Raw genomic sequence first — 24,401 nt, 5'->3', positions numbered from 1 at the left:
CGAGAGGACGAAGCTCCCGCTGCGCGGGGAGGGCGGAAGTGGCCATGCAGCTGACTCGGTGCTATACGGCGCGTCGTTGTAGGCAGCGTGCCCGCTTCCAAGATGGCAGCGAGGGTGTCTGGCGCGCTCGGCAGGGCGGGGTGGAGGCTTCTGCAGCTGCGGTGCCTCCCCGGTGAGAGGGCGGCCGATCCCGGGAACGGGGAGGGAAGGGGAGGGGGCGCGAAGCCGATCTGGGCTGGGTGAGGGGCGGAAGAAGCCTCGTGGCGGCTCGAGAGCAAGGTGAGGTGAAGGGCATAGCGGCTCGCGCCGGCGCCTCGGGCTCGAAGTGGCCGCCTGGCTGGCTTCTGACCCCATTCTCGACCTGTGAGGAGCGAGAGCATCAGGGAAGGGTCTGTCACTCCCATTTCATGGAGTTGACGCAGCCCGAGAGAGGGCTGTGGGTGCCCAAGGTCACACAGCTCGGTCGGTTGCAGACTGGCACACTTGTACCCAGTCTCTTAACTCCATTGTCAAGTCCCTGGGCCCTGATCCCGGGAAACAGACACAGAGAGCGCCTAGTCTACTTTTTCCCAAGTCAGTCATTTCCCCACCTCTTCACTAATTCTTCAGTATCCTCGTACCACCTTTGCCACCATATAGTCAGTATTTTTGTTTATGCGTCTGATTTCGTAAAAATATAGACGTTTTCTTAAAAGAGGAAGCTTTATATCACTACCATAAATGGAAAACCAATGTCATCTTCCACAAATAGAACGTATGAATTAACATATTAACATAAATATATAACTAATGAAATAATATTCTCCTGTATTTCACCTAAAATCTTCTCGTGGACTGCAGTGGTTCTGCAATATTGCTTTGGGACCTCCCAGGTCCTTTTCGAAGTTTTATGAATATTTGGTCCGTTTTTTTCTGTACCTATGCTAAAATAATTGATATTTTCACACATAGGTGCTGTTTCTTTTAAAAATCATTTTTTCCTGATTTGGTCCACAGATTTTCTTTAAAATGAGTGCTGTTTTGTTGTTTCTATACAAAGCTCCAAACTAAATATGTTCAGTAAAAGTAATGCCTATGACCCAGAAAATCTACTTCGAGGTATTTACTCAACAGAAATGAAAGCAAAATGTCCATAAAAAGGTTTGAACAAGTATATTCATAGCACCTTTATAATAGCCAACAGCCCAGGTGTTCAATAGAATAGCGTTTCTTAGTGGAATGCTACTCAGCAGTAAAAAGTAACAACCTCCTGATTTTCACAGAAATATGAATCAATCTAAAGAGTATTCTAAGCAAAAGAAGTCTTATACAGACACAGGATACACAGTATGATTCTATTTAGATGAAATTCTAGGACAGGCAAGACTAGAATGAAAAATTCAGCATAGTGTGGGTGGGGAATAACTGGGAAGGAATAAGAGGGAACTTTCTGGGGTGATGTTAATCTCTAGAGAGGGGTTCAAGTTAGGCAGGTGTATACATTTGTCAAAACTCAGAATTGGCCCATTTAAGATTTGTGCATTTCATTGAATGTAAATATCACCTCAATAAAAGAACAGTAAATATTCAATAAATATTGAACTCTAGTTAATGATGTGCATGTTGAAATGTTTAAAGATAAAGAATTCTGAAGTCTGCAACAAATGCATCAAAAAATAAGATGGATTGGGGAATTCCCTGGCTGTCCAGTGGTTAGGACTCGGTGCTTTCACTGCTGAGACCCAGGTTCAATCCATGGTTGGGGAACTAAGATCCCACAAGCCGTGTGGCGTGGCCAAAATAAATAAATAAGATGGCTTGATGTATGAAGAGTGATAGATATACAGGTGTTCATGCCACAATTCTTTCCACTTGCTTGTATGTTTGAATTTTTTTTTTTATGGTAAAATACTGGGAAAGAAAATAGTATGAGCCTTTGCTTAGGAAATACAGTACTGTACTTTTCAAAAGCCCTTTCCTAAAGTAAATGGGTGTTGCAATATTGCAGATGAGAAAACAGATAGAGACGCCACATAACCACTAGGGAGTCAGTACTCAGACCTTCTAATTTATAGTCCAGTGCTCTTGCCATGATATATAAATATATAATGTTTTCAAGTCACTTTCATTTTTTTGTTTGGGCCTCGCAACACTCCCATTGAGTAAGTAGAGATTATTTCTCTTAATTTGCGTATTTTAAAGTCGTGCTCATTGGGGTGAAATGGTTTGCCCATTAACACACAGCTAACAAATGATGGAAACATGTCTAGAAGACAGGTCTTCCGTTTCCTGGTTCCTGCTTTTGCCACCACATCATGTCGAAAGGTTCCCAGTTTACCCAAGAATTTTGTGTGGGATCAAACACTTGGTTCTGGTTTTCCTCTGCTTTTCTTCCTCCCCATCCCTCTTACCACTCTGGGTCTCAAAGGGTCTTCTCTGGTGAGTGTCCCTGGCTGACCAGCTCAGTTTGTTTCAGTGTCCCGCTGCCGACCAGCCCTGGTGCCACGTGCCTTCCACGCTTCAGCTACACAGCTGAGGTCTTCAGATCAGCAGAAGCAGCAACCTCCCCCCTCTTTTTCTCAGCAACATTCTGAGACACAGGGCACAGAAGAACCCAGTCAGGAGTCTTCTCGTTCACCCCCCAGGTAGGCAGTAGAACCCCAGTCCACCCATTTCTGACCACTTTGCGTGCTTGGGTGAATCTGTGCTTCTCCTTCCTCTAGCCTCTCTGTTCCCTTCACAGCTTTCATCATTTTCAACCTTATCTTTGAAAGGAAACTGTTTGTTTGTTTGTTTTATGAAAACGGTGCCTGTACCTTCTAAACCATTCTAAATAATACAAAGGAGTTCACAAAAGTAAAAAAATTATCAGAAATCGCAAACCCAGAGATAACTCTTTGTGAATATCCTTTTCTCTAACGTATTTCGTATATAACCCTGTATATATTATAAATGATTAATTACACTGTGCACTATACATGCTGTTCCAGAACCTGTTTGTTCACTCAATAGTACGTTTATAATGTCATTTCACAATCTATATTATTTTAATGGTTGATAGTATTCCAGCAAACGGCAGTACCAAAATTTATTTGACCTGTCTTTTATTGATGGATATTTAGATTTCCTTCACTGGTATGAAAAATAATGTGATAAAGTAGATGATTCTCTCAGCAGTGGGAGCACTGAGTCAAAGGATATGCACATTTTACATTTCGTTACACATGTGAGGCCAAATTGCCCTCCAGAAAGGAAATAATAATTTACATCTCCGTTAGATGTTTCGTCTTTACTTAATCCTGCCGCTGAGAAGTTCCTCTGGCTCTGAAATTGGAGTGTTCCCAGTCATTTTTCTGGTCTCCCAATGAAAGTAGTTTTCATTTCAATTCAACAAATATTGTTTGAGGATCTACTTTGTGCCAGGCCCTGTGAATAACGTAACCGTTGTCCCTGTCCTCAATGGAGTTACAGTTTGGTACAAATCCAGATAAAGAAACAATGTGGTAAGGCTATAAACTGGGAAATCCAGGGTGCTGTGACAGCATGCACCTTCCTATCACCTGACCTCCTCGCTCATGCTTCCTTTCTCTCAGTGACTCTATGGGAGGCGAAGGATGATATGATTTTTGCTCTGTTGGCATTCAAATGCTGATACCGACACATAAGTATATGTCCTCTCAACACATGCTGAGAGGAGGCACAGAGCCTGTGGTTTCTGGCCAGGCACCTGTTGCATGCCAGGCAGCAGGCGGTGAGGTGAGGTGAGGTGTGCCGGGCTCCGTCCCCATGTCTCTCTTGCATTTGGGTCTCAGGTACACAGACCAGGGCGGTGAGGAGGAGGAGGACTACGAGAGTGAGGAGCAGCTGCAGCAGCGCATCCTGACGGCGGCCCTGGAGTGTGTGCCCGCCCACGGGTGGACAGCAGAGGCAATTGCAGAAGGAGCCAAGGTGTGTATGGGTGCGGGCGGGGCAGCCTGACCAAGATCAGCCAGGAGGGAATCACAGCAGCCAGAGCAGAGGGCTTTCTTCCAGCCCAGCTCAGAGCCCCAGAGCTCCTCACTGCTATACGATTTTCTGGTTCTGTGTTGTTTGTTTTTCCCCAATAGGGTAGAAATGGCTTTGTTTTTTAATTATTTTTTAATATAAAAAGAATATACCGTGGAGTTGGTTCTTGGCAGTTAGGTTCTAAAGGCAGCTCATTAGACAAGAATTGCCTATGATCAAAACTGCCAGGGGCTTCCCGGGCTTCCCTGGTGGCGCAGTGGTTGAGAGTCCGCCTGCCGATGCAGGGGACACAGGTTTGTGCCCTGGTCCGGGAGGATCCCACATGCCGCGGAGCGGCTGCACCCGTGAGCCATGGCCGCTGAGCCTGCACGTCCGGAGCCTGTGCTCCGCAGCGGGAGAGGCCACAACAGTGAGAGGCCCGTATACCACAAAAAAAAAAAAAAAAAACCTGCCGTATTTCATTGACTCTAAGATGCCATTGGTTGTAAGAAGCGCCATTATTTTATGCATCACTAAAAAAGAAAAATGCTGTCTGTTAAACTGTGACGCATCATCAATTTATGATTTACACTGATTGTTTAAAATGAAAAAAAAATGGAGATCCTAGAATTGACAAAATGTGGTGTTTGAAAACTCCCAAGAAGGCACCACCTTGGAGACCAGCACACCTCATTTTTCTATGTAAGTCTAATAATCGGTGTTTCCTCCTGCAGTGGAGCAGCCCGCTCCTTTAGGTTAAGCCATAGGCTCACGTTTAGGCCTCATTGTGCAGAATCATCAAGCATAGCCACATACCATCCTATGAAAGGTCTGTGAGGATGGAGACTGATGGAATTGCAGGTTCACATCTCCCACCCCAAGCACGTGAGATATCTGCTCCTGAAATGGGACAGTGGGCAACTTTGCTGCTTTTTTAAAATTTAACTGTTATTTCTCTTGTCTTCTCTCACTCTCCCGAGAGCACGTATGGTAACAGAAGTCACATAAGTGGAATGTGTATACTATATGATTCCACTGTGTGCTCACTGTGAAAGCTTTGAACAATACAGACAGATATAAAAAAGAACTTAAAATTGTCTGTGATAACAAAGATCAACATTTTGATCTTTCAAATTAGAAAAAAAACCCTTTCATTTATTAATCATTCACTCTTTATTTATTGAACAGAGAGTGCGCTAGGTCCTAGGGGCATCATAGTAGTCAGGGTGGGCAAAGTTCTGCCCTTGTTGAGCTTCCAGTCTAGTGACGTTAATCACATATATATAAATACATATTTATAAAATGTGGTAAGGGCTATCAGGAAAAGGTGCTATTGTGACATGCAGTGGAGGGACTGAATCTAACTCGGGGTGGGGTGAGAACGTGGTGAGGAAAGGCTTTGGAACTGAGAGCTGAGGAATGAGAAGGCTTTACCTGATTTGGTGGCGTGGGGGATGGACAAGTCCAGACAGAGACACAGCATGTGCAGAGTGGAAAGAAGCCTGCACATTAGAGGAACCGAAGAAGACCATCATGCCGAGAATCAGGAAGAGGTCTGAGCTGAGTGAGGCTGGGGAAGGGTCAGTTGAGGCCACATCAGGCAAGGTCCAAAGGTCATGTTGAAGAGTTAGGCCTTCTTTTATTCTAAGAATAATTGGAGGTATAGAATTCAATTTGACATTTCAAAACCATCACTTTGGCTGCTGGATGAAAAAGTATTGGAGTCAGAGAGTCACGGGGAGCGGCTGCCCGTCATCCAGGAGAGATGAGGGCTTTCTGACCTAGAGCAGTGGCAGTGAACGTGGAGACAAGTGGGTAGCTTTGGTGAGAGAATGACATAGGAGGGAGTGACAAAATGCCACCAGAGCTGCCTGCCGGTTTGCATGCGTGGGTACATGGTGGCGCCGTTTTCTTAGATTAAGACCACTGAAGAGCCAGGTTTGAGGAAGGCCCATGGGTACAGTCTTTTTTTCTTTCTTTTTTTTTTTTTTTTTGCGGTACGCGGGCCTCTCACCGCTGCGGCCCCGCCCGTTGCGGAGCACAGGCTCCGGACATGCGGACTCAGCGGCCATGGCTCACGGGCCCAGCCGCTCCGCGGCATGTGGGATCTTCCCGGACCGGGGCACGAACCCGTGTCCCCTGCATCGGCAGGCGGAATCTCAACCACTGTGCCACCAGGGAAGCCCCATGGGTACAGTCTTGAGCTTTGTTGAATTTGAGGGGTCTTTGGGTCGGCCAACGGGGGACCTCAAGCATACAGGCCTGAAACTGGAGGAGCTGCCTGCACTAGAGTATATGTTGGGGCATAATCCACATATGTATGTGGTCATTAAACCATGGAAGTGAGTGAGATTGCCTAGGGTGGCATGAATGTGCCTAGAGTGTCATGTGAAAAGAGGGAGGAGTCTAGGTCCTCAGGGACCACTGACATTTAAGGGTGGGGTGGAACAGGGTGGGGTGGCAAAGAAGACTGAGGTAGAGGAGCCTGCGCTGGAGGCAAAGCGGGAGAATGTGGATGAGGCAACTAGACATTGGTGACTGCAGTGGCAGCTGTTTGAAGGGAGTACAGGTCCAAAATAACTGGTGGGTTGAGGAGTGAGTAGAGGTCAGGAAGTGCAGAGGCGTTTGGCTGCGAGGGGGAGAAGAGAGCTAGTATACTAAGCAGGGGAAGTGGGATGGAAGTTTGATGAGCATGTTTGAATACTGGCAGGAGGGCACAGAAACACCGTGACGGTGAAGATACAAGAGAAAGTGGCAAAATAGAAAACGTGAGGTTCCTTGAAGGCAAGGATTATGAAATCCGGAAGACAGGTGGAAAGACTAGCCTTCGATGTATTAGGGGCAAAGTTGGAGAAGACAGCTGCAGGCTTAGTTTCTAGAAGAACCTTTAAGGAGTTCCCAGGGAATGGCTTCTGTTTTCTCTGTAACGTAGGTGTGGTTGTCTCCTGATCGTGAAGTTAGGAAACAGTGGGAGGAGACAGAGGTTCGGAGGTAGCAGAGAAGGTTTGAGAGAATCATTACAGAAAGGTGTGGAACCAGGGGAGGACAGAAATGTAACAGGATTGTTTGGAAAAATCTGATTCTATTGAATATTCTATGGTTAAATTTTTCACTCTTTTTCATATGCTTTTCTCACTCAGTATATCTCCATTCATACGGCTGCATAATACCTATTGCATTTACTTGAACTCAATTGATAAACATTTGGGTTGTTTCCAATTTTTTTAATATTATAAGCCTATTTGTATGACAGATTTAAGTACATTTCTGGTTGGTTTCTTTAGGACAAATTCTGAGAAGTGGAGTTGGTCTTTCAGGGAGTGCATCAATCAGAAGAAATCACACAGGTTACTCAAATAGAATTTAACACAAAGAATTGTTAACTAGATGTGAAATTGGTAACCAGGTAACTGAAAGGATAAAAGAACACTAAGGTATGGTAGAGGTAGCACCTGCAGGGAGGAGCTGTCATCCCAGGGGCTAAGGAAACAAAGGGAAGAGCTGGAATGATTACAGCTAGGAGCTTGAAGGAGAGTCCCTGTGGCGGTGAAACCCCCACGTCTCCGGAGGACGCTCTCCTCAGCGGGTGCTGGTGTCGCTGACCTTGGAGGAAGGGTCCTTTGGGGCTGGCACTTGGCCTCTGGGGTTGGGGAAGTGGCGGAGCGGCTGGGAGGGCTGGGAGAGGATGGTGGCTCGATGAAACTGGGTCTGCACCTGTCGAGAATACTGCAGACTGGGTTCAGCTGCTGCCACTGGACAGAACTGCTGCGGTGGTGAAGGAGGGCGCTGCTCACACAGACCGCTAGCAGACGGGAAGTAAACCGCGAGGAGCCAGGCCCTTCCTCCTCCTCCAGCCTTGCAGTCTCCCTCTAGAGACTCTATCAGCGGACATAACATGGAGCCAGAAGTGTGGCTTGCAGAGGAAGGGCAGGTTTGGAGCTGAGAGACAGTAGCTCAACAACTGGCCCAGGGAGTGTGTATATTTTCGAGGTTCCTGTTACATACATGTTAGAGGCAGCATAGCCTGGTGGTTAAGAGCTTTAAGCCTCGGTTTCTGTAAAATGTGGATGATGGTAATACCCACCTGCTGGCGTTGCTGTGGGGCTGCAGCAAGGTCGTGTATATAGTGCGCTCAGCCAGGCACCAGGCACACAGGGAGCACGCAGTCACCCTTAGTACTGATGCTCCTGCGGCTCTGGTGTTGAGGTGAGTATTGCCAAGCTGCCCTCCAAAACGGCCGTGTACTCCCACCAAAAGAGAGGCACTTTCCCAATGGTGGGAATTTAGAGTTAATGGTTTTTTTGGTTCCTTTTCTGCCCTCTGTCCCTGCTGCTGTCAGGGTTCTCCCTCCAGTAGCTGCTCAATGAGTCCTGTATGTGAGGAATAGTAAAGGATCTCTGTGGCTTTGTTAACTCTTTGACAGCTCATTAGGAAAAGTTTGTGAGGGACTTCCCTGGCAGTCCAGTGGTTAAGACTCTGTGTCTCCAATGCAGGGGACGCGGGTTGGATCCCTGGTCGGGGAACTAAAATCCCACATGCTGCGGTGTGGCGCAAAAAAAAAAAAAAAAAGTTTGTGAGACTTTTTTTTTTAAACAACTGAGAGACCTACTTTCCAAGAGGCTTAGGTTAAGTGAGTTGTTGAGGAAGAGAGTTATGAGCGCTCTTCCCAAGCCCCTTTTTATAATAGTTACAACTCTAGGTTACAAGTGTCAGAACTCAAACTCAACTGGCTCAAGCAAGAAAGGGAGTGTTTGGCTCATTTAATAACAGAAAGGTCTGGAAGTAGCTCTGGCTCGGTGTTCTTAGATTGTTGCTGCTGGGAACTGTCTCTACAGCATATCTGCTTTGCTTTCTTCTCTGTGAGCTTCATTCTCAGCAGGGGCTTCCCATGCAGGACTAAAAATGGCTCAGCAGCCCCAGAGGAAAGAGGGTACTTCTTTCCCATCGGTCATAGCAAAAGTGTGGAGGCGGCCTCGTAGGGCTGGATTTGGTCACGTGCACGTTCCTGAACTAGTTGCTGTGAACCCCACTTATCTAGGTCTGGATCCCCTGCTTTGCATCACACCCAGGGGCTTGATGGAGTGTGGAGGGACCGGTGGTCAGCTTCTCCCAGATCACACGGACAGGAATGAAGAGTGGGGTGTCCCACTGAGAACCAAGCTGCTGTTACTAGAAGAGGAGGCACTAGTGATGAACAGGCGGCAAATGTCCACTCCACCTACCCGCCACTTTCCTGTTTTCCCTCTCCCCCTTTGTAGTCTCTGGGTCTCTCCAGTGCAGCTGCCAACATGTTTGGGAATGATGGCAGTGAACTGATACTGCATTTTGTGACCCAGTGCAACTCTCGGCTCACCCGTGTGCTGGAAGAGGAGCAGAAGCTGGTACAGCTGGGCCAGGCAGAGTAAGTCCCATGGCGTCATTGCTCGGGGTGGCAGCTAAGGTTCAAGGAGCTTAGGCGCCACCAGCTGTCCCCAGGAGGCCAATCCAAGCAGAGCCAAGAGGGTAGCACTGAGCAGCCCTGCTGCTCTGCTGGGACTGAAACGCAGCTGCCTGTCTCATCGGGAGCTGGTGGGGCCCTCCCCACTAGGGCTGAGTAAACGGTGTAGCACCGAGCCCATGCCTTTGATCCAGAGACACACTGTTTTCTTTTCCCTCTTCCAGGAAGAGGAAAACAGACGAGTTCCTGAGGGATGCTGTGGAAACCAGACTGAGAATGCTGATCCCGTACATTGAGCACTGGCCTCGGGTACGGAGTCCACATCCAGGCCCCCGGGCAGAAAGTATTCGTGTTTATGATCCTCGGCACCTTCACTTGGAGGGTCTGGCACACGGTTCAGAAGTCAGCTCATTGATCTCCACAAAACTAGGGATTCGCAGTGCAGTTGGTGGAGCTAGCTTTCAGATTTGCGAGAGCCAAAGAGAGGACCTCTGAGCCATCTGTGTCTCAGTTCCTGGAAACGTGGGTGGCGTGGGTCCTAGATCACGTCCTGGGTGGGGTCTTAGTGGCCCGAGTGTGCCACCAGGTCTTCAGTGAGGAGGAATCCATGAAGGGGATTAGAAAAGTCAGAAGATTTTACTGGCCATCATCATTAACAGGCCTGTCGCGTTCTAGATCTCAGGGAACTGGGACTTCTTTTCAGTATGTCAGTGTGATGCTTAGAGAATTGGAGTATTCATTCCAAGGGCTTCCCACTCCCCTTTTCTAAAGGTCCTTTTTTCCTGTTTCAAAGTGTGTCACAGTGCAGGCCATTCTCTCAGTTAAGAACTCAAAGCACATCAGCACTGAGAGGGCCCACGGATCATCTAGTGTCCTCTGCCCAGCTGGGAGACGGCTGAGCATGTAATTTCAGTTGTGGGCGGGAGTGAGGGAGTACAGTCCAGAGTCAAGTCCCATCCCCTGCCCATGCTCACCACGCTTGCTTTCAGATCTCCAGCTTGACCCATTCCACCTCAAATTCCACCCCCAGACTCCCCAGCTATCCCTGCTTCTTCCTCCATGTTACAGAATGGGGTGCTCTCAGTACTCAAAGCCACCAGTCTAGAGCTGGCTGTCTGCATTCCCAAGTCCACATGCTAGGGATTGAGAATCTGACTGGGTCAGCTGAGGGTCGGATCTGCCCCGGCTCCCATTAGCTGTAGTCGGGAGCATTAGACGCCAGGAGCTCACACGAGTGGGTGGAGATGGTGAGTCTCAGAAGGAGGGCTGGGCAGGCCCCCTTCCGTACCTCCAGGGGGAGGTGAGGCACTAGCCACCCGAGCCCGCCACTGCCGGTGTGCAGTCCCACTCCTCTGCCGTCTCTCCTCAGGCGCTCGGCATCCTTCTGCTCCCTCACAACATCCCGGCCAGCCTGGGCCTGCTCACCAGCATGGTGGATGACATGTGGCATTACGCTGGGGACCAGTCCACTGACGTGAGTGCTCTCTGCAGGCCCACAGGCTACTGGCAACGCTTGGATTAAGCATTTCCTCAGGAAGTTTGTGAAACTTCTTTGATAACAAATCCTTCACGGGACTACAGTGTCATTCCCATCTTGGAAAGGGGAGGCTAAGGTATGAGGAGGGTCCCTCCACAAGCCACGGTGGGATCTAGGTCGTCTTCATTCAGGGACCAGTGCCGTAGCCATGAGCCATTGGTATTCCTTCCCCCACTAGACTGGTGACAAGGCATCAGAGGACCTTGTGATTGGATTGCCATTTTATAGTCATTTCCCCCTCAGTCTTCTATGATTTAGATTCCGTAGCAGACTTTCTCAGTGTGTGTCTTTTATGAGACTGATTTAAAAAAAAAAAAAAAATGAATGCCATGGAGACACTCGTTGCTTTAAAAAGAAACTCTCTCCCTGTAGTCCATGTTGGCTTGCTTCGCTAAGAGATCAATAAGGCTTTAAACAGGCACCAGGAAAGAATCTGACTTGTTAGTGCTACCATATTTCTGGTAGGAAATTAAAATATATATATACCTTCATAAAGGAAATTAATGTGTGATGGTACTTTGTGGAATCCAGGATGGGAGGCGAAAAAGATGCTCCCACCACAGTTATAACAAAGTGCTTTAATAAACTTCCATCGTGTGGGAATATACCACCAACAGAGATGGTAGGAAAATGAAATTAGAAAGCTAAGAAATCAGAGGGATAAAACACAAAGCAGCCGAGCTAGGGCTCTAAAGAGTGGTTCGCCAGGACAGTCAGAAGTTGCTGAAGGACTTGAACTCTCAGCTCTTCCTAGGTATTCCAGTCTGTCCGTGATGCTGTCTCAGCCCTCACTTCACTGATGAACACGCGAAGGTTTGGTCATTACTGCCTGACCACAGAGCCTCCCTGGAACTTCGATGTCCTGAGACTTAGGCTTTTCACTGGCGTTTCCAAAGCCGAGTGGATGTAGCAAAATCACGTGGGGCGCTTATGAAACATCCAGACCCCGGCACTTATTTCAGACCTCTGGACTCTAAGAGGTTGGGCCCAGTAGCTTGCATGTTTAATCTCCCAGGTGATTCTGACACCCAGCCTAGTTTGGGAACAGCAGTCTTGTCTAGAGGGCCATGTGTATCTGTGAGGAAAAGAAGAAATCAGGAGGAAGCCCAGGAGTGCCAGTGGCTTTGGGTAGGAACTACCCAGACTTCCCCCAGCCTGCAGCAGTAGTGGTGACCCACCTCTCTGATGGGTTTCTTTGCAGTTTAACTGGTACACCCGCCGAGCAGTGTTGGCTGGCATCTACAACACGACAGAGCTGGTGATGATGCAGGACTCCTCCCCAGACTTTGAGGACACTTGGCACTTCCTGGAAAACCGAATTAACGACGCAATGAACGTGGGCCACACTGCCAAGCAGGTAGCTGGGGGCTAGGCATTTGGGAAGCCTCCTCACTAGGCACACTGTCTTCCTTGGGCCACACTGGTCACTTGTCTGTTCTCTTGCTCCCCTTTGACTTCAGCTGACAGTCCCCAGGGCCTACCCTGAAAGCCACATCTGGCCCATTTGTGATTGTGTTGTCCATGGGCTCTTCCTCCAGTACACAGAGCCCTCTTGACTCTACCTGTCGGGGCTAATAGGCCTACTGATTTGCCCTACCTGTCTCACCTTTGAGCTAGTGGTGGGGGCCTGAGAGAACCTGACTCTGACTCCTTCTAGGTGAAGTCCACCGGAGAGGCACTGGTGCAAGGACTCATGGGCGCAGCGGTGACAGTGAGTACTGCCCAGCTCATCCCTGCCCATCCATTCTCACGTGTGTCACTGACCCCAAGTAGTTTTGTAGCCTTAAACTGGAAAGCTAATAATAAGACTGACAGTGGTTCAGTCCCAATCTCTAGATCCCAAGTACCCCACTTCTATTTTTTACTGGCGTCAGGAAACAGTGCTCACTCCCGGGACCCTGGTATGTCAGACCTCTGCATCATAGCCACACATGCTGCCTTGGAAATCTCAGTCTTTCCCATTGGAGTCCTAGGGTCAGAGCAAGGTCTCATCACTCTCTGTTTCCATCCCTTCGTCAGCTCAAGAATTTGGCAGGTCTAAACCAGCGCCGGTGAGCAAGAAAGGGTGTAAGCTAGGGTGCCCAGAAGAAAACCCGAGGATATATTTAAAGGGCTTTGAAACGCATGAGGTGCCGTCCATGAAACAGGGCGTTAACGAGAGAACACCGCAGGCCTCTACACACTACCACAGCCACCTGGAAGCCACAGGGCACTGGAGGATAGATACAGTTGTAGCCCAGGGTTGGGCCACTTTTTCAGTTCCTAACACCGGGTCCGGCCTCCTGATGCCTTTCTGCATTGCAGCTGTGTGATTAAAAACTGCAGCACTCAATCAAGCATTCAAGCCACAGAAACCCAGCACGCCCCTGTCCTCGTCTCTCAGGCACCTTGATCATGTCTTAACCTGCCTAGAAATGCTCTCTCGGGCTCCCAGGTCAGAGTCAGGGTCTGAAGCCACCCCAGGTGGCAGCTCATCCACAGCACAGCACAGGCCTGTGCACCCAGAGGGAACCATGCTGCCCTTTCCTTCTCTGGTGTCCTGAGATGCTGCACTGGAAACCCCCTCGCAAGCTGCCTCACCTGAGACCGGTGCGTGCTGGATGGTACTGCGCAGCCTGGCCAGAGGTGTGATTCCAGGCCCTGTGTCGAGTTACACCAGCATGTGTTGCAGGACTATTCATGAACTTAGAGTCTGTAAAAATTATAATAAATATGTTTGAAGCAATTTCCTGTTGTGTAGGTAGTTTCCATATAGACCATGGCAGGTATCCAACACGCCAGAGTGAGACAACAGTGTTGTGGAAAAGGCTTGAAACTAGCAGCCAGGAGACCTGAGTTCTGGTCCTGGTGCTGACTAATACTACTGAGCAGTTAGGACAGCTCTGCATCTGTGGGCCCAGGCTTCCCATCAGTAAAATGTGGATGGCAGCGGCCTTTTCCCCCTCACCATTAGCTCCTTTGACTCCTGTCTGTCACTAACTATTTCAGTGACACAGTCTTTAGCTTTACTAGTTCTCTCAGCCTCTACACTGTCTGGGCTTCCTTTATCAGTCTGGTTAACTCTGTTTCATTAGTCTTCCCAGGCTGCTGTGATGAAATATGGCACAGTTCTAGAAGCTGGAAGCCCAAGATCAAGGTGCCAGCCAACTTGGTTCTTAGAACTTTCTTCCTGACTTGCAGACGACCGCCTTCTCCCTTCTCCCGCATTCTCACATGACAGAGAGAGAACAAGCTCTGATGTCTCTCCCTGTTCTTATAAGGGCACTAATCTCATCATGAGAGTCCTACCCTCATGACCTCACAAAGAGCCCCATTTCCAAACATCCTCACATTAGGGGTTAGAGCTTCAACATTTTGGTACATACAGCATCCCACAGCATCTGTTTTCTGCTTTGCTGTCTCCTACCCAAGTAGACTGAATGATGGGGGGAGTAACAAGCTAGTAGGAATTTCCAGTCTCTTCTTGTGTACCTTCCTCTGGGCCCTTTCTGCACCTCTCTAATTCCTTTACCTCGACATCCTGTCAAGTTCCCTGCAGTAGCTATTCCAAATTTCATTCCATTCTCTCCTTTATAGGATCTGTCTTATACTCAGAAGACTACTTTAATTCTTAATTTACTGAGATGACACAGGCTGTGTAGCAAGGGCCCCCTCAATGCTCTTCCCCTCTGTCTCAGGAGGAGGTGTCACTCCTTGCTAAGGCAAACTCCTCCTCATCTCCTCTGATTACTCTTCTTCTGCCCCCTAAATGTTGTCCCCTGCCAAGTTCTATTTTAGGGCTTCTCTGTATAAGCTGCTGCCACCTGGGAATTCCCTGGCGGTCCAGTGGTTAGGACTCTGTGCTTCCACTGCAGGGGGCATGGGTTGGATCCCTGGTTGGGGAACTAAGATCCCACAAGCCACATGGCTCGGCAAAAAAAAAAAAAGCTGCTGCCACCTTTTTGAAGCCCACTCTAACCTCTCTCTAGGCTGTTTAGGGGACTTTGGTAATTCTTTATTGAATGTTCAACCTATGAGATGCACACTGACAGGCACTGGAGATGCGGAGATGAAGAACTCATACCTACTCACTGCAGCTACACAGAACTGTAGATGATATCAATACATTAAAGAGCATTGTATCTTCTTGCAGTTTCAGAAGTGCATGATCCAGACTTGGGGTGTGGAAGGGAAAGGGTATAAACCTATTGTTCAAGTATACTTTGCTAAAGTGTACGTTCATCCCTCGGTATCCGTGGGATACCTGCTCCCCACCAAAACCTGTGAATGCCCAAGTCCCTTATGTGAAATGGTGTAGTATTTGCATATGACCTACACATGTCCTCCCATATAATTTAAATTATTTCTAGATTACTTATAATACCTAATACAATGTTTACTGCTATGTAAATAGTTGTAAATACAATGTAAATGCTATATAAATAGTTGCTGGGCATACAGCAAATTTGCTTTTTTGGAACTTTATGGAATTTTTTTTTTTTTTGATCTTCAGTTGTTTGAATACACGGATTCAAAACCCTTGGATACGGAGGACCGACTGTACTTTTATTCTTCCATAAATGTACAGACTTCATTCTTTTAAAAAACGTTACTGTATTCCTATGTTTGTATATTTAATCAGGTCTCTGTCAATGGGCAAGTAGTTTTATCTTCTGCTACAGACTGCTGCAGTGAACGTCCTTGTAGATGTATCTTTGCTTACAACTGCAAGTACTTCTGCAGTATGAAGTCCTAGAAGTGTTATGGTTGAGTCAAGCGCGTGTGCATGTTTTGCCAAATCGCCCTCCAAATGGTTGAACCTGGTGCCCTTTAGAGAAGGGGGCGGGGGTGGAAAAAACTTTGGGCCTCCGAGCAGCAGGTGGCGCTCTGAGCGCCTCTCCGCCGAAGCGGCAAGGCCGCGCCGAGCGACTTCCGGTGGCGGCGTTGGCGCAGGCGCAGTACAGCCGACGCTGGCGGCCGAGAGAGTGGTGGGGCGCGATGCCGTATGCCAACCAGCCTACCGTGCGGATCACGGAGCTCACCGACGAGAATGTCAAGTTCATCATCGAGAATACGGACCTGGCGTAAGGCTGCTGAGGGAAGAGGCTGGCGGCTCTGGAGAGCCGCGGGCCCCAGCCTAGGTGGGGCGGGGGTCATCTTTCCAGACCAGGGCTTTCGCTTTGGGAACCGTGGGTCGCGGGGAAGGCCTGTCGAGGCTGCGGTGCCCACACGCCGCTTGGTTTTCATTCCTCAGGGTGGCAAATTCTATCCGGAGGGTGTTCATCGCTGAGGTGCCCATAATAGGTAAGCGACCCCCGCCTTGTTGCCAGGGCCACCAGGTCTCCCCCCAACCCTCCCCATACCTTGGCGCTCCTGCCTCCAGCCTTGGTTTGGGCCGGGGATGGGGGCGCTGAGAGAACAGTAATGCTGCAGACTTGACTGGTCTCTGTGCCCTTGGCCCTGGGCCACTCTGGTCACCTCCCTGGGCTATTTAGTTCCACTCTTCCACGTGCGTTGGTGGAGAGCACGGGTTCAGGAGTCTGGACTTGGGTTTGAATACTGTTTTCACTTACTGTCTCTGTGAAATTTGGGCAAGTTATTAAACTGTGTGCTGCAGTTTCCTCTCTAACGTTCGGACACTAATGGTAGTTATCAGGGTGATGTCAATTATTAAGGAGGTAATCTCTGTGCATTGTGTTCAGTGAGTGTCTACTACCGGTAGATGTGAATCTGTTCCGTCAACTGTATTTAGGGAGCCTATAAGCACCAGGCAGTGGTGCTAGGCACTGGGAACGCAGAGCTGTAAAGTACAGGGTTCCTGCCTTCCAAAGGCTCACAGTGAAGTTGCAGGGGAAAGATGAATTCACAGACAACCCAAATGCAAGACAGACTTTTGGATCAATTAAGGAGAGGCATAGCTACAGGGCCCTTGGTGCCTAGAAGAGGGAGAATCTGTTTCTGCTTTGGTTCCAGCCATTCCGCACTAGGCGTTCTACACGTTTACAGATACACTACAAATATCTTCTGAGTGTCAGCTCAGAGAGTTTGGGTTATAGTTGCTGCATCAAGCGTGCAGACTCCTAAGGAAATAAGCAGGCCAAATGCTTGGTAAAGAAGAGAACGTTATAGTTTTTCCACCATTACCACCCCCAGAGACTTTTTCAACTCAGAGCTTGGAGGGCTGGTCCTCCTTCTCTGCCCGATCACTCCATGTCCCGGGGCCTTAGTTCCATCACGAGTAAAATGAGGGACTTGTGCTTTAGGATGCAGCCCTGACATTCTAAGTGCCACTTTTCCCACAAATAATATTGAGCACCTGCTGCATTCCAGGCCCCAGCTAGGAATACAGAAGTTAAGACATCTGAAGACCCTGCTCCAAGGGATTTTTGAAGCATGAGGTAGAGACAAGACACACAAATATAACACAAGGCAAAATATGACAGGTGTCTTAAGAGAAGTCTGGACAGAGTTCTGGGAGGGAGGAGCTTACAGGGACAGAGTGTTCGTCTCTGTATCATGGAGGGCAGGCAAGGCTTGGTTTATAGGAGGCTCAGGATTTTCAGCTGCACAGGAGAGGTTAAGGGCATGCCGGTGGGAGGAAAGACGCAGAGGCAGAAAAGCATGGCTCATGGTCCTTATTTGGCTTGGGTTGAGGAAGCAATAGGAAGCATAGGACAAAGCAGGTTGGGGCTAGGTCATGTCTGGTCCTCTTCTGACCTCCGTACCTAGTGTCCATGCCCCTCTTTGGGCAGTTGGGCTGCAGTGCCATTTGATTAATGAATTTAATTGTTTATGTGCAGATGTTTATTAATGAATGAGTGAATGTGTGTTTAAGTCAGGCGTGTGTGACAGGTACAGTTCTTACCGTCCTACTAGCTCATTGCTGGTAGGGATTGGGTTGTATACTTAGTATGCCTCGCTCATTAAAGGATTCTGTAAGCATTAGTTGGTTGAGTGATAATAAAGTATTAACTTGAGTAATCTGGTCACTATATCATAAAATGAGATGTGGACCATAAGTCTGTGTTACTTCTGTGAGGTTTGTCTGACTTTCAAGTGCTCTTGGATTTGGTGTTGGCATGAATAGCAGATTTAAGTGCTTCCGACAGAAATAATCAGCTCAAAGAAACACGTTCCCACTCCCGTGGTATTCTCTAATAAGTCAGTGTTTTTTCGGTGGTACAGGGAACTCTCTGCATCAGATCCACCTGAGCAGGGAAGCAGGTGGTGTGTGTGGTTCTTGTTAAAATGCAGCTTCCTGGTCCCCACTCCAGAGCTGTGAAATCAGAGTCTCTGGCAGCCTGGCCAGGCCTCTGCAATTTCATAAGCATTAGATGATTTTTAAATCTGGAGAACCATTGCTCTTAAGTCTTTAGATAAATGTGGCTAAACTGCATGTCTCCTTTTCTGCTTCCTTCATTCTTTAGCAATTGACTGGGTTCAGATTGATGCCAATTCCTCAGTCCTTCACGATGAGTTCATTGCTCACAGGCTTGGTGAGTGCTGAGTTTGGAGAGTTAAAGGGAGGGGGCTGTGCCGGTGTCAGAGGAGAAAGCCTCCTCACTCCCGGGGTGACTTCTGGGTTCTCCTTTTGGCTTGGCCCCTTGGCCTTCTTTAATGTGCTTTTCTGTCTTCCAGGATTAATTCCCCTCACGAGTGACGACATTGTGGACAAGCTGCAGTACTCCCGGGTATGCTGTGTGCTTGGATGGAAGGTCGGGAGTGGGGGGAGGCAGGGAACCTTAGTTCTTACAAGGATTTTTCCCGACATCTTGCTTTCAGCTTTTAGAAAGACAATGTGGAGATGTTGTCTAGAGCCCAAAGCAGGCATTGATTGGTCTTTGGTTCTGATGGGACCTCAGATTGATTAGTCTCAAGGGGCATTGGGGAGTCTCATTAGCCAGCCACATAAGAGGGGGCATACTCCTGGATGCCCATTTATACGGAACGGGTGGGGCTGTTTCTCTTCAGACTCTGCTTTCCAGAGCATCTCTTCCCAGGGACAGGGGCCTAGGAGGCTAAAGGAAGTCGACAGAGGTTAGAGGGTGAGGAGAAGGAGCAGAGGGAGTGAGAGCTGTCCCACCGAGCAGCACCTGAGTGACTGGGGTACTGGTGTCTGCAGGTCTGTGCCTCACCCCGTAAGTTCTGCTAGTTCAACACGGCTCCCTGCCTCTAGGGCCAGGTTTGCACTTCCATGACACGTTAACAGACTTAGAACTAGGGAGAGTGTAGGACAGGATTAGGTTACCTGCATCCTTTCAGCAGAGCTGCATTAGGTAACAGCTTGAGACTATTCCTTCTTGATGGCTGTAGGTGATCCTGAATCAGCCCATTTTCTAATATTCCCGAGGGCATGTCATTTTTATAGTGGCTAATTTGATATATTTTGTAAATTTATATGTGTTTTTTAAAAGAACTGTTCAAGCACGCAGCAAAGTGTGGAGCTAATATAACAAATAGGCATGCTCCCACCAAACCGGTTGTCACATTCTAACATTTCACCATTTTGCTCCACGTCTCCAGAGTCTGTTTTTAAGAAATAAAACATCACATATATTGGTGAAGACAGTTGTACAACCAGTTGAAGACCAGTTAGTCAGTATCTTATATAAAGATATGCATCCCCCATGACCTAACAGTTCCTACCGTTAAATTTGTTTCTAGTATTGCATTTACTGAGCAAAGATGGTATGGATTTTTTCGGGGTTTTTTTTCTGAAAATGTTCAGAAAAGTGAAAAGTAGAATAAATACTCATTGTCTTTTCACCTGTAATTTCCAGTTGTTGATATTTTGCTATATTTGCTTTGTGTTTCATATAGATGTGATTTTTGCTGAACGGTCTGAAAGAACGTTGCAGAAATCATGACATTTCTCCCCCGAGCTACATCAGCATGCATGTCCTAAAAATAAGGATATTTTCCTACATAGCCACACTTATCATGCCTAGGAAAATTAGCCATGATTTGTACTATCTATCTACAGTCTAAATTCAGATTTTCCTAGTTATCCTCAAAATGTCCTTAACTGTTTTCTTGTTTGGCTGCACCACGCAGCTTGCGGGATCTTAGTTCCCTGACCAGGGATTGAACCCGCGCCCTTGGCAGTGAAAGCGAGGAGTCCTAAGCACTGGACCGCCAGGGAATTCCCCTTAATTGTTTTTTGTTTGTGGGTCTGTCATTCGTGCATTGCATTCAGTTGTTATACCTCTTTAGTCTCTTGATCTCTTGAACAGACTCCTCTCTTTTCATTATATATATTTTTTTGAGGTTAAGTACCTTTTCATATTTTTGTCTTCCATTACATTTTGCTTCTTTAATTTCATATTTGTGAGTGATTCAGTCTCAAGGGTCTAGGTTGCCTTCCTGTCTCACTTGTGTATGATTGCAGACTATCCAGGTATGGCCCCTAGATCTTCCTCATTGTCTTGAAAACATCGAAAATAGGTTGGATTTTCCTCACTGGCTTGAGGGGGAGAACAGTTTGCTTGATTACATTCTAGTTAACTCTCGTCTTGCCTGAAGTTAAACGGTAGCAGCTAATCTCTAATACGGGAGGGTTTCAAGAATCAGTTTAAAGAATGGCAAACGTGAGAATTATTGAAGCCAAGTGATGCTTACATTGTGGCAGTCTCTTACACTCTTCTCTGCTTTTGTGAAAAAATTTCCGTATGAAATTTTTAAAGAAAAGGTCAGTAGTCTGGAATTTAAAATGTACTTTTTTCTATTGTTCCCTGGATTGTTTTATTTTAAATGGCAATTGCATTCCCAGGCTAGTCCACTTAGCGCAGGGGACGCTGAACTATGCAGTGTGAAAGCCTCTTCCTTCTTACCGCCTTGGTTCTCTGAGGAAGAGCGCTCCGAGGCCAGGGTGAGATGTTAGTGTGTCTCCCAGCGGTGGCCTGGCAGCGAGGGGTGGGAAGGACACATGGACGCCAGCGTATAGGCGGTCTCTGAGCTGGGACGCGCCTGCCCTTGAGCAGCCTGAGTGGTGTGCAGATGGACACAGCCCACGAGAGCCTGGAGGCTGTGATCCACCCTCTCCCAGATGAAGAACCTTAAGGAACAGGGTATTAGAAGCGGGGAGCCAAGCCAGGATTCGCCGTCTCTCCGCAGACTCACTCCTGCCTCTCTTCCTGCCTCAGGACTGTACGTGTGAAGAGTTCTGCCCCGAGTGCTCGGTGGAGTTCACCCTCGACGTGCGGTGTAACGAAGACCAGACGCGTCACGTCACGTCTCGAGACCTCATCTCCAACAGCCCCCGGGTCATTCCGGTCAGGAACGCCCTCCGTAGCCAGGACCTTTGCTCTCCTGGCTCCAAGTGGGCCAGATTGGGGTGGATTCTTATAAGACACCGACTTTCCCTGTGTTACGTTCTGCCTTAACCTAAGCTTGATGCCTAGAAGTGCTAATAATTCTGGACTCTTGCCAGTGTGGGCAGAAGCACTGGTGCTGTGGGCCCTGTCCACTAAGGACCCTTTTAAAGGCCATGGCACTGTTCTGACTGGGGAGGTTGTCACAGAGCCATGAGGTAGGGGTTAGAGGCCAGTAACCAGCACAGACTGGGTCCTAGTGGGCACTTCTGCCACCTCCTCCTCAGGCATCCTTTCCTCGGCTCGGCAGGTTGCGGTCTGGAGGTGCCGGAAGGTGGGTGCCAGAAAGGGTGCGTGGGGAGATGCGCAGCAGCTAATAAGTGCCTCTGTCTGGGCCCCTACAGGTGACATCCCGGAGCCGAGATAATGACCCCAACGACTACGTGGAGCAGGATGGTAAGGGCCCGAGGGGCGGACGCCAGACCCAGGCTCTCGCGCTGCCCGGCCCTTCAGTGGCGCTGCAGGTCGGACCGTGGAGAGCCGTGCCTCTGCTGGCCCTCGACTGACTCACATCTCCCCACAGACATTCTCATCGTCAAGCTGAGAAAGGGCCAGGAGCTGAGGCTTCGAGCCTACGCCAAAAAGGGCTTTGGCAAGGAACACGCCAAGTGGAACCCGACTGCAGGCGTGGCTTTTGAATACGATCCCGACAATGCCCTGAGGCACACGGTGTACCCCAAGCCGGAGGAGTGGTATGTTCCTGCTGGGAGCGAAGGCAGGCAGGGCGGGCGGGTGTGGAAATGGCTCCTGGTGACCGAGATGGGGCAGCCTCACTGTGAGACACAGGTGCCCTCAAAGCGGCAGGAGCAACCTGTGCTGATCTGTGTTTGACCTCAGGCCGAAGAGTGAGTACTCAGAGCTGGACGAGGATGAGTCGCAGGCGCCCTACGACCCCAACGGCAAGCCGGAGAGGTAAGAGCCCGGTCTGGCACTTGAAGGTAACGTGTGTAAGGACGTACAGTTCTGATGCAGCCTCTGAGTTAGGGAGGCCCTTTCCCGCCCATCCCAGTTCCCCTCAGCTGAGGAGGGGCTGGTAACTGCTGAACCCACCGTACGTGCACATCCAGGCAGATTATCATCCCCCTTTGGTCGCTGGGGGGAAGGGGGGCCCTCCAGTTATCCAGACTGTTCCTAGTCTGATTTTTCAGCTCCCAAAGAAAGATCAACCTAGGATCAAACCTAGGGCCCCAAAGTGACCAGAGCCTTCTAGTGACGAACATGAAAGTGCTGGAGCAGGTGACATGCTTACTTATCGTTCTCTTACCCCCAGTGTAGAATACATCCATACACAGGTGTTTTGAGATATTGTTCTGAGGTAGCCGTGGCCTCCTCGAGGTCCTGCAAAGTGCCCTGGGACCACTGTTTGTAAGAGGTTGGATGGAGGTCAGCCCTGGGGCAAGGTCGAGTTCATGGGGAGAAAGGAGTCAGGACCCAGGAGGGAGGCGGGCCTGTGGCCATAGCTCATGAGAGCCTCATGGAGGGCTCTCACCAGACTCTTGCCTCTCAGGTTTTACTACAACGTGGAGTCCTGTGGCTCTCTGCGCCCTGAAACCATTGTCCTGTCAGCCCTGTCTGGATTAAAGAAGAAGCTGAGTGATTTACAGACCCAGTTAAGCCACGAGATCCAGAGTGACGTCCTGACCATAAACTAGCTGCAGCTCACCTGTTTCAGCAGAACAGCAGTTGAATTTTAGGTCTCTCCTGAGACTCCAGATCTTGGCTCCTGGGGACTGGACAGCTGTTGCTCAAGCTTCCTGGCAAGTCTTCAGTACCAATTAGAAAGGTAGCAGCGGGGAAGGGTAGGTCCATCCCAGCCTTGCGCAGTCACAGATTACCAGGGCCAGCACTGCTGTTGGAGGCAGGACGGTCCCTTCCCAGACATTTAGCGTACCCGGCCCTGCCTGCTGATGGGCAGTAGTGCTGCCCGGAACATCCCTTCTGCCCTGTATTCAGTGTGCCTCAGGGGGCCACGGCATTCCCCTGTTGGGAACCACTGAGCTGAACTCTCATCTTCTGGGTATTTCAGTTCTTTACTTCAAATCCTTTCTGTTCACAAGTTGGAATGTTCACTGTTGCACCTTAGGCTTCTGTGTTAGCGCTGAATCTAGGACCCTACTCAGGCTCCTGCCAGCCCTTCCAGTCCCTGCCCCGGCCAGTCTATTGGTTCTTCACTCAAATTCCCAAGTGTCCCTAATTTGAGAATCCTGTGAGAGTAGTGTTAGGCCCAGGCTATCCCCCTCTTCCCGCCAGTAAGCCTTGTATTTTGTTCTCTACCCATGAGTTTTGAACGTCACCAACAATGGCCAGGCTATTTAATTTGTGGGGGAGGGCAAGGGCCTTCATGGAGGTCTGGCCTTGACCACTTAGCCCTATAGGTAGGAACATACCCAAAGCAGTTCATTAGGCAGCCGGGCAGGAGAAGCCTGGAGAAAACCAGAGATCTAGTACAAAAAGGAAGGGTTATTTATTAACAGTAGTTGTCTTTTAAAGTTTTTATTTTTGGCAATAAAGAGCAAAACGTACGTAATCGCCTTCATGCGTCATCGTGCCACTAACCAAGCCAGCCAGCTCTGCCTCCCCTCCGTGGCCTTTGGGCTCCCTTCTTCAGGCTAGCTTATTCCTCTAGGTGGTCATTCCCTGGGTCAGGGTCAGAGCTGAGCAGGCTGTGGCCACCTCCCAGGCTCCAGTGCTCTGTCGGAGGGGGCCTCTTGCTTTAGCATCCTCCTGCCACGACTTGAATAATGGTTATTTACAAGAAGGTCTGTTCCCTCAAATCAGAACCCTAAAATATTAAAAACAACCCAACACACACGCAACTAAAGGTTTGATGTGAGTAAAAAGATAGCCCTTCTGCACGGTCGTCAGTAAATACCAGCACTAGAAAATCAGTTGCTTTAATTGCATTTCAGCAGGGAGCCTCAGCACCATGTGGAGGAGGAAATGGGGAGGTCTCTGACCGGCTTCTGAGTACTTTGGCTGCCGGAGGGAGGCCAGACAGGGCAGAGGGGCTCCCTCTGTGGGAGCACTGCCCACGCCGGTCACTGAGAGCGGGCAGCAGGGCGCTTCCCCACTCCCCCTCACCGCAGTCCTCCTGTGTGGCCGGCCTGGCCCGAGG

General features: G+C 48.9%; 2 protein-coding genes across 3 annotated transcripts; both read left to right on the top strand.

Moving 5' to 3' along the window:
- The first annotated feature begins 95 nt into the window (after positions 1–95).
- Positions 96–13,791, top strand: COQ9 (coenzyme Q9). Of its 2 annotated transcripts, none has more exons than XM_082863193.1 (9): positions 96–172; positions 2,456–2,624; positions 3,792–3,927; positions 9,300–9,364; positions 9,625–9,709; positions 10,770–10,874; positions 12,139–12,294; positions 12,595–12,648; positions 12,957–13,791. In XM_082863193.1, exons 1-9 carry the CDS (start codon positions 103–105, stop codon positions 12,990–12,992), a joined length of 876 nt encoding a protein of 291 aa, XP_082719319.1. In that variant the 5' UTR covers positions 96–102; the 3' UTR covers positions 12,993–13,791. The 2 variants fall into 2 exon arrangements, with proteins under 2 accessions (XP_082719319.1, XP_082719318.1); XM_082863192.1 differs by having other exon boundaries at positions 9,222–9,364; positions 12,957–13,787.
- Positions 13,792–15,890: 2,099 nt separating this feature from the next.
- On the top strand, positions 15,891–24,260 carry POLR2C (RNA polymerase II subunit C). Its single transcript, XM_082862954.1, has 9 exons — positions 15,891–16,000; positions 16,171–16,220; positions 18,344–18,412; positions 18,555–18,607; positions 21,059–21,187; positions 21,631–21,682; positions 21,810–21,978; positions 22,124–22,198; positions 22,794–24,260. Exons 1-9 carry the CDS (start codon positions 15,915–15,917, stop codon positions 22,936–22,938), a joined length of 828 nt encoding a protein of 275 aa, XP_082719080.1. The 5' UTR covers positions 15,891–15,914; the 3' UTR covers positions 22,939–24,260.
- Positions 24,261–24,401: the final 141 nt, after the last annotated feature.

The sequence above is a fragment of the Leucopleurus acutus genome (assembly GCF_964270905.1).
Source record: "Leucopleurus acutus genome assembly, chromosome: 20".
NCBI classification, from domain to species: domain Eukaryota; kingdom Metazoa; phylum Chordata; class Mammalia; order Artiodactyla; family Delphinidae; genus Leucopleurus; species Leucopleurus acutus.
The sequence above is the reverse complement of the archived record's forward strand: the minus strand, read 5'-3'. Positions and strand labels throughout refer to the sequence as shown.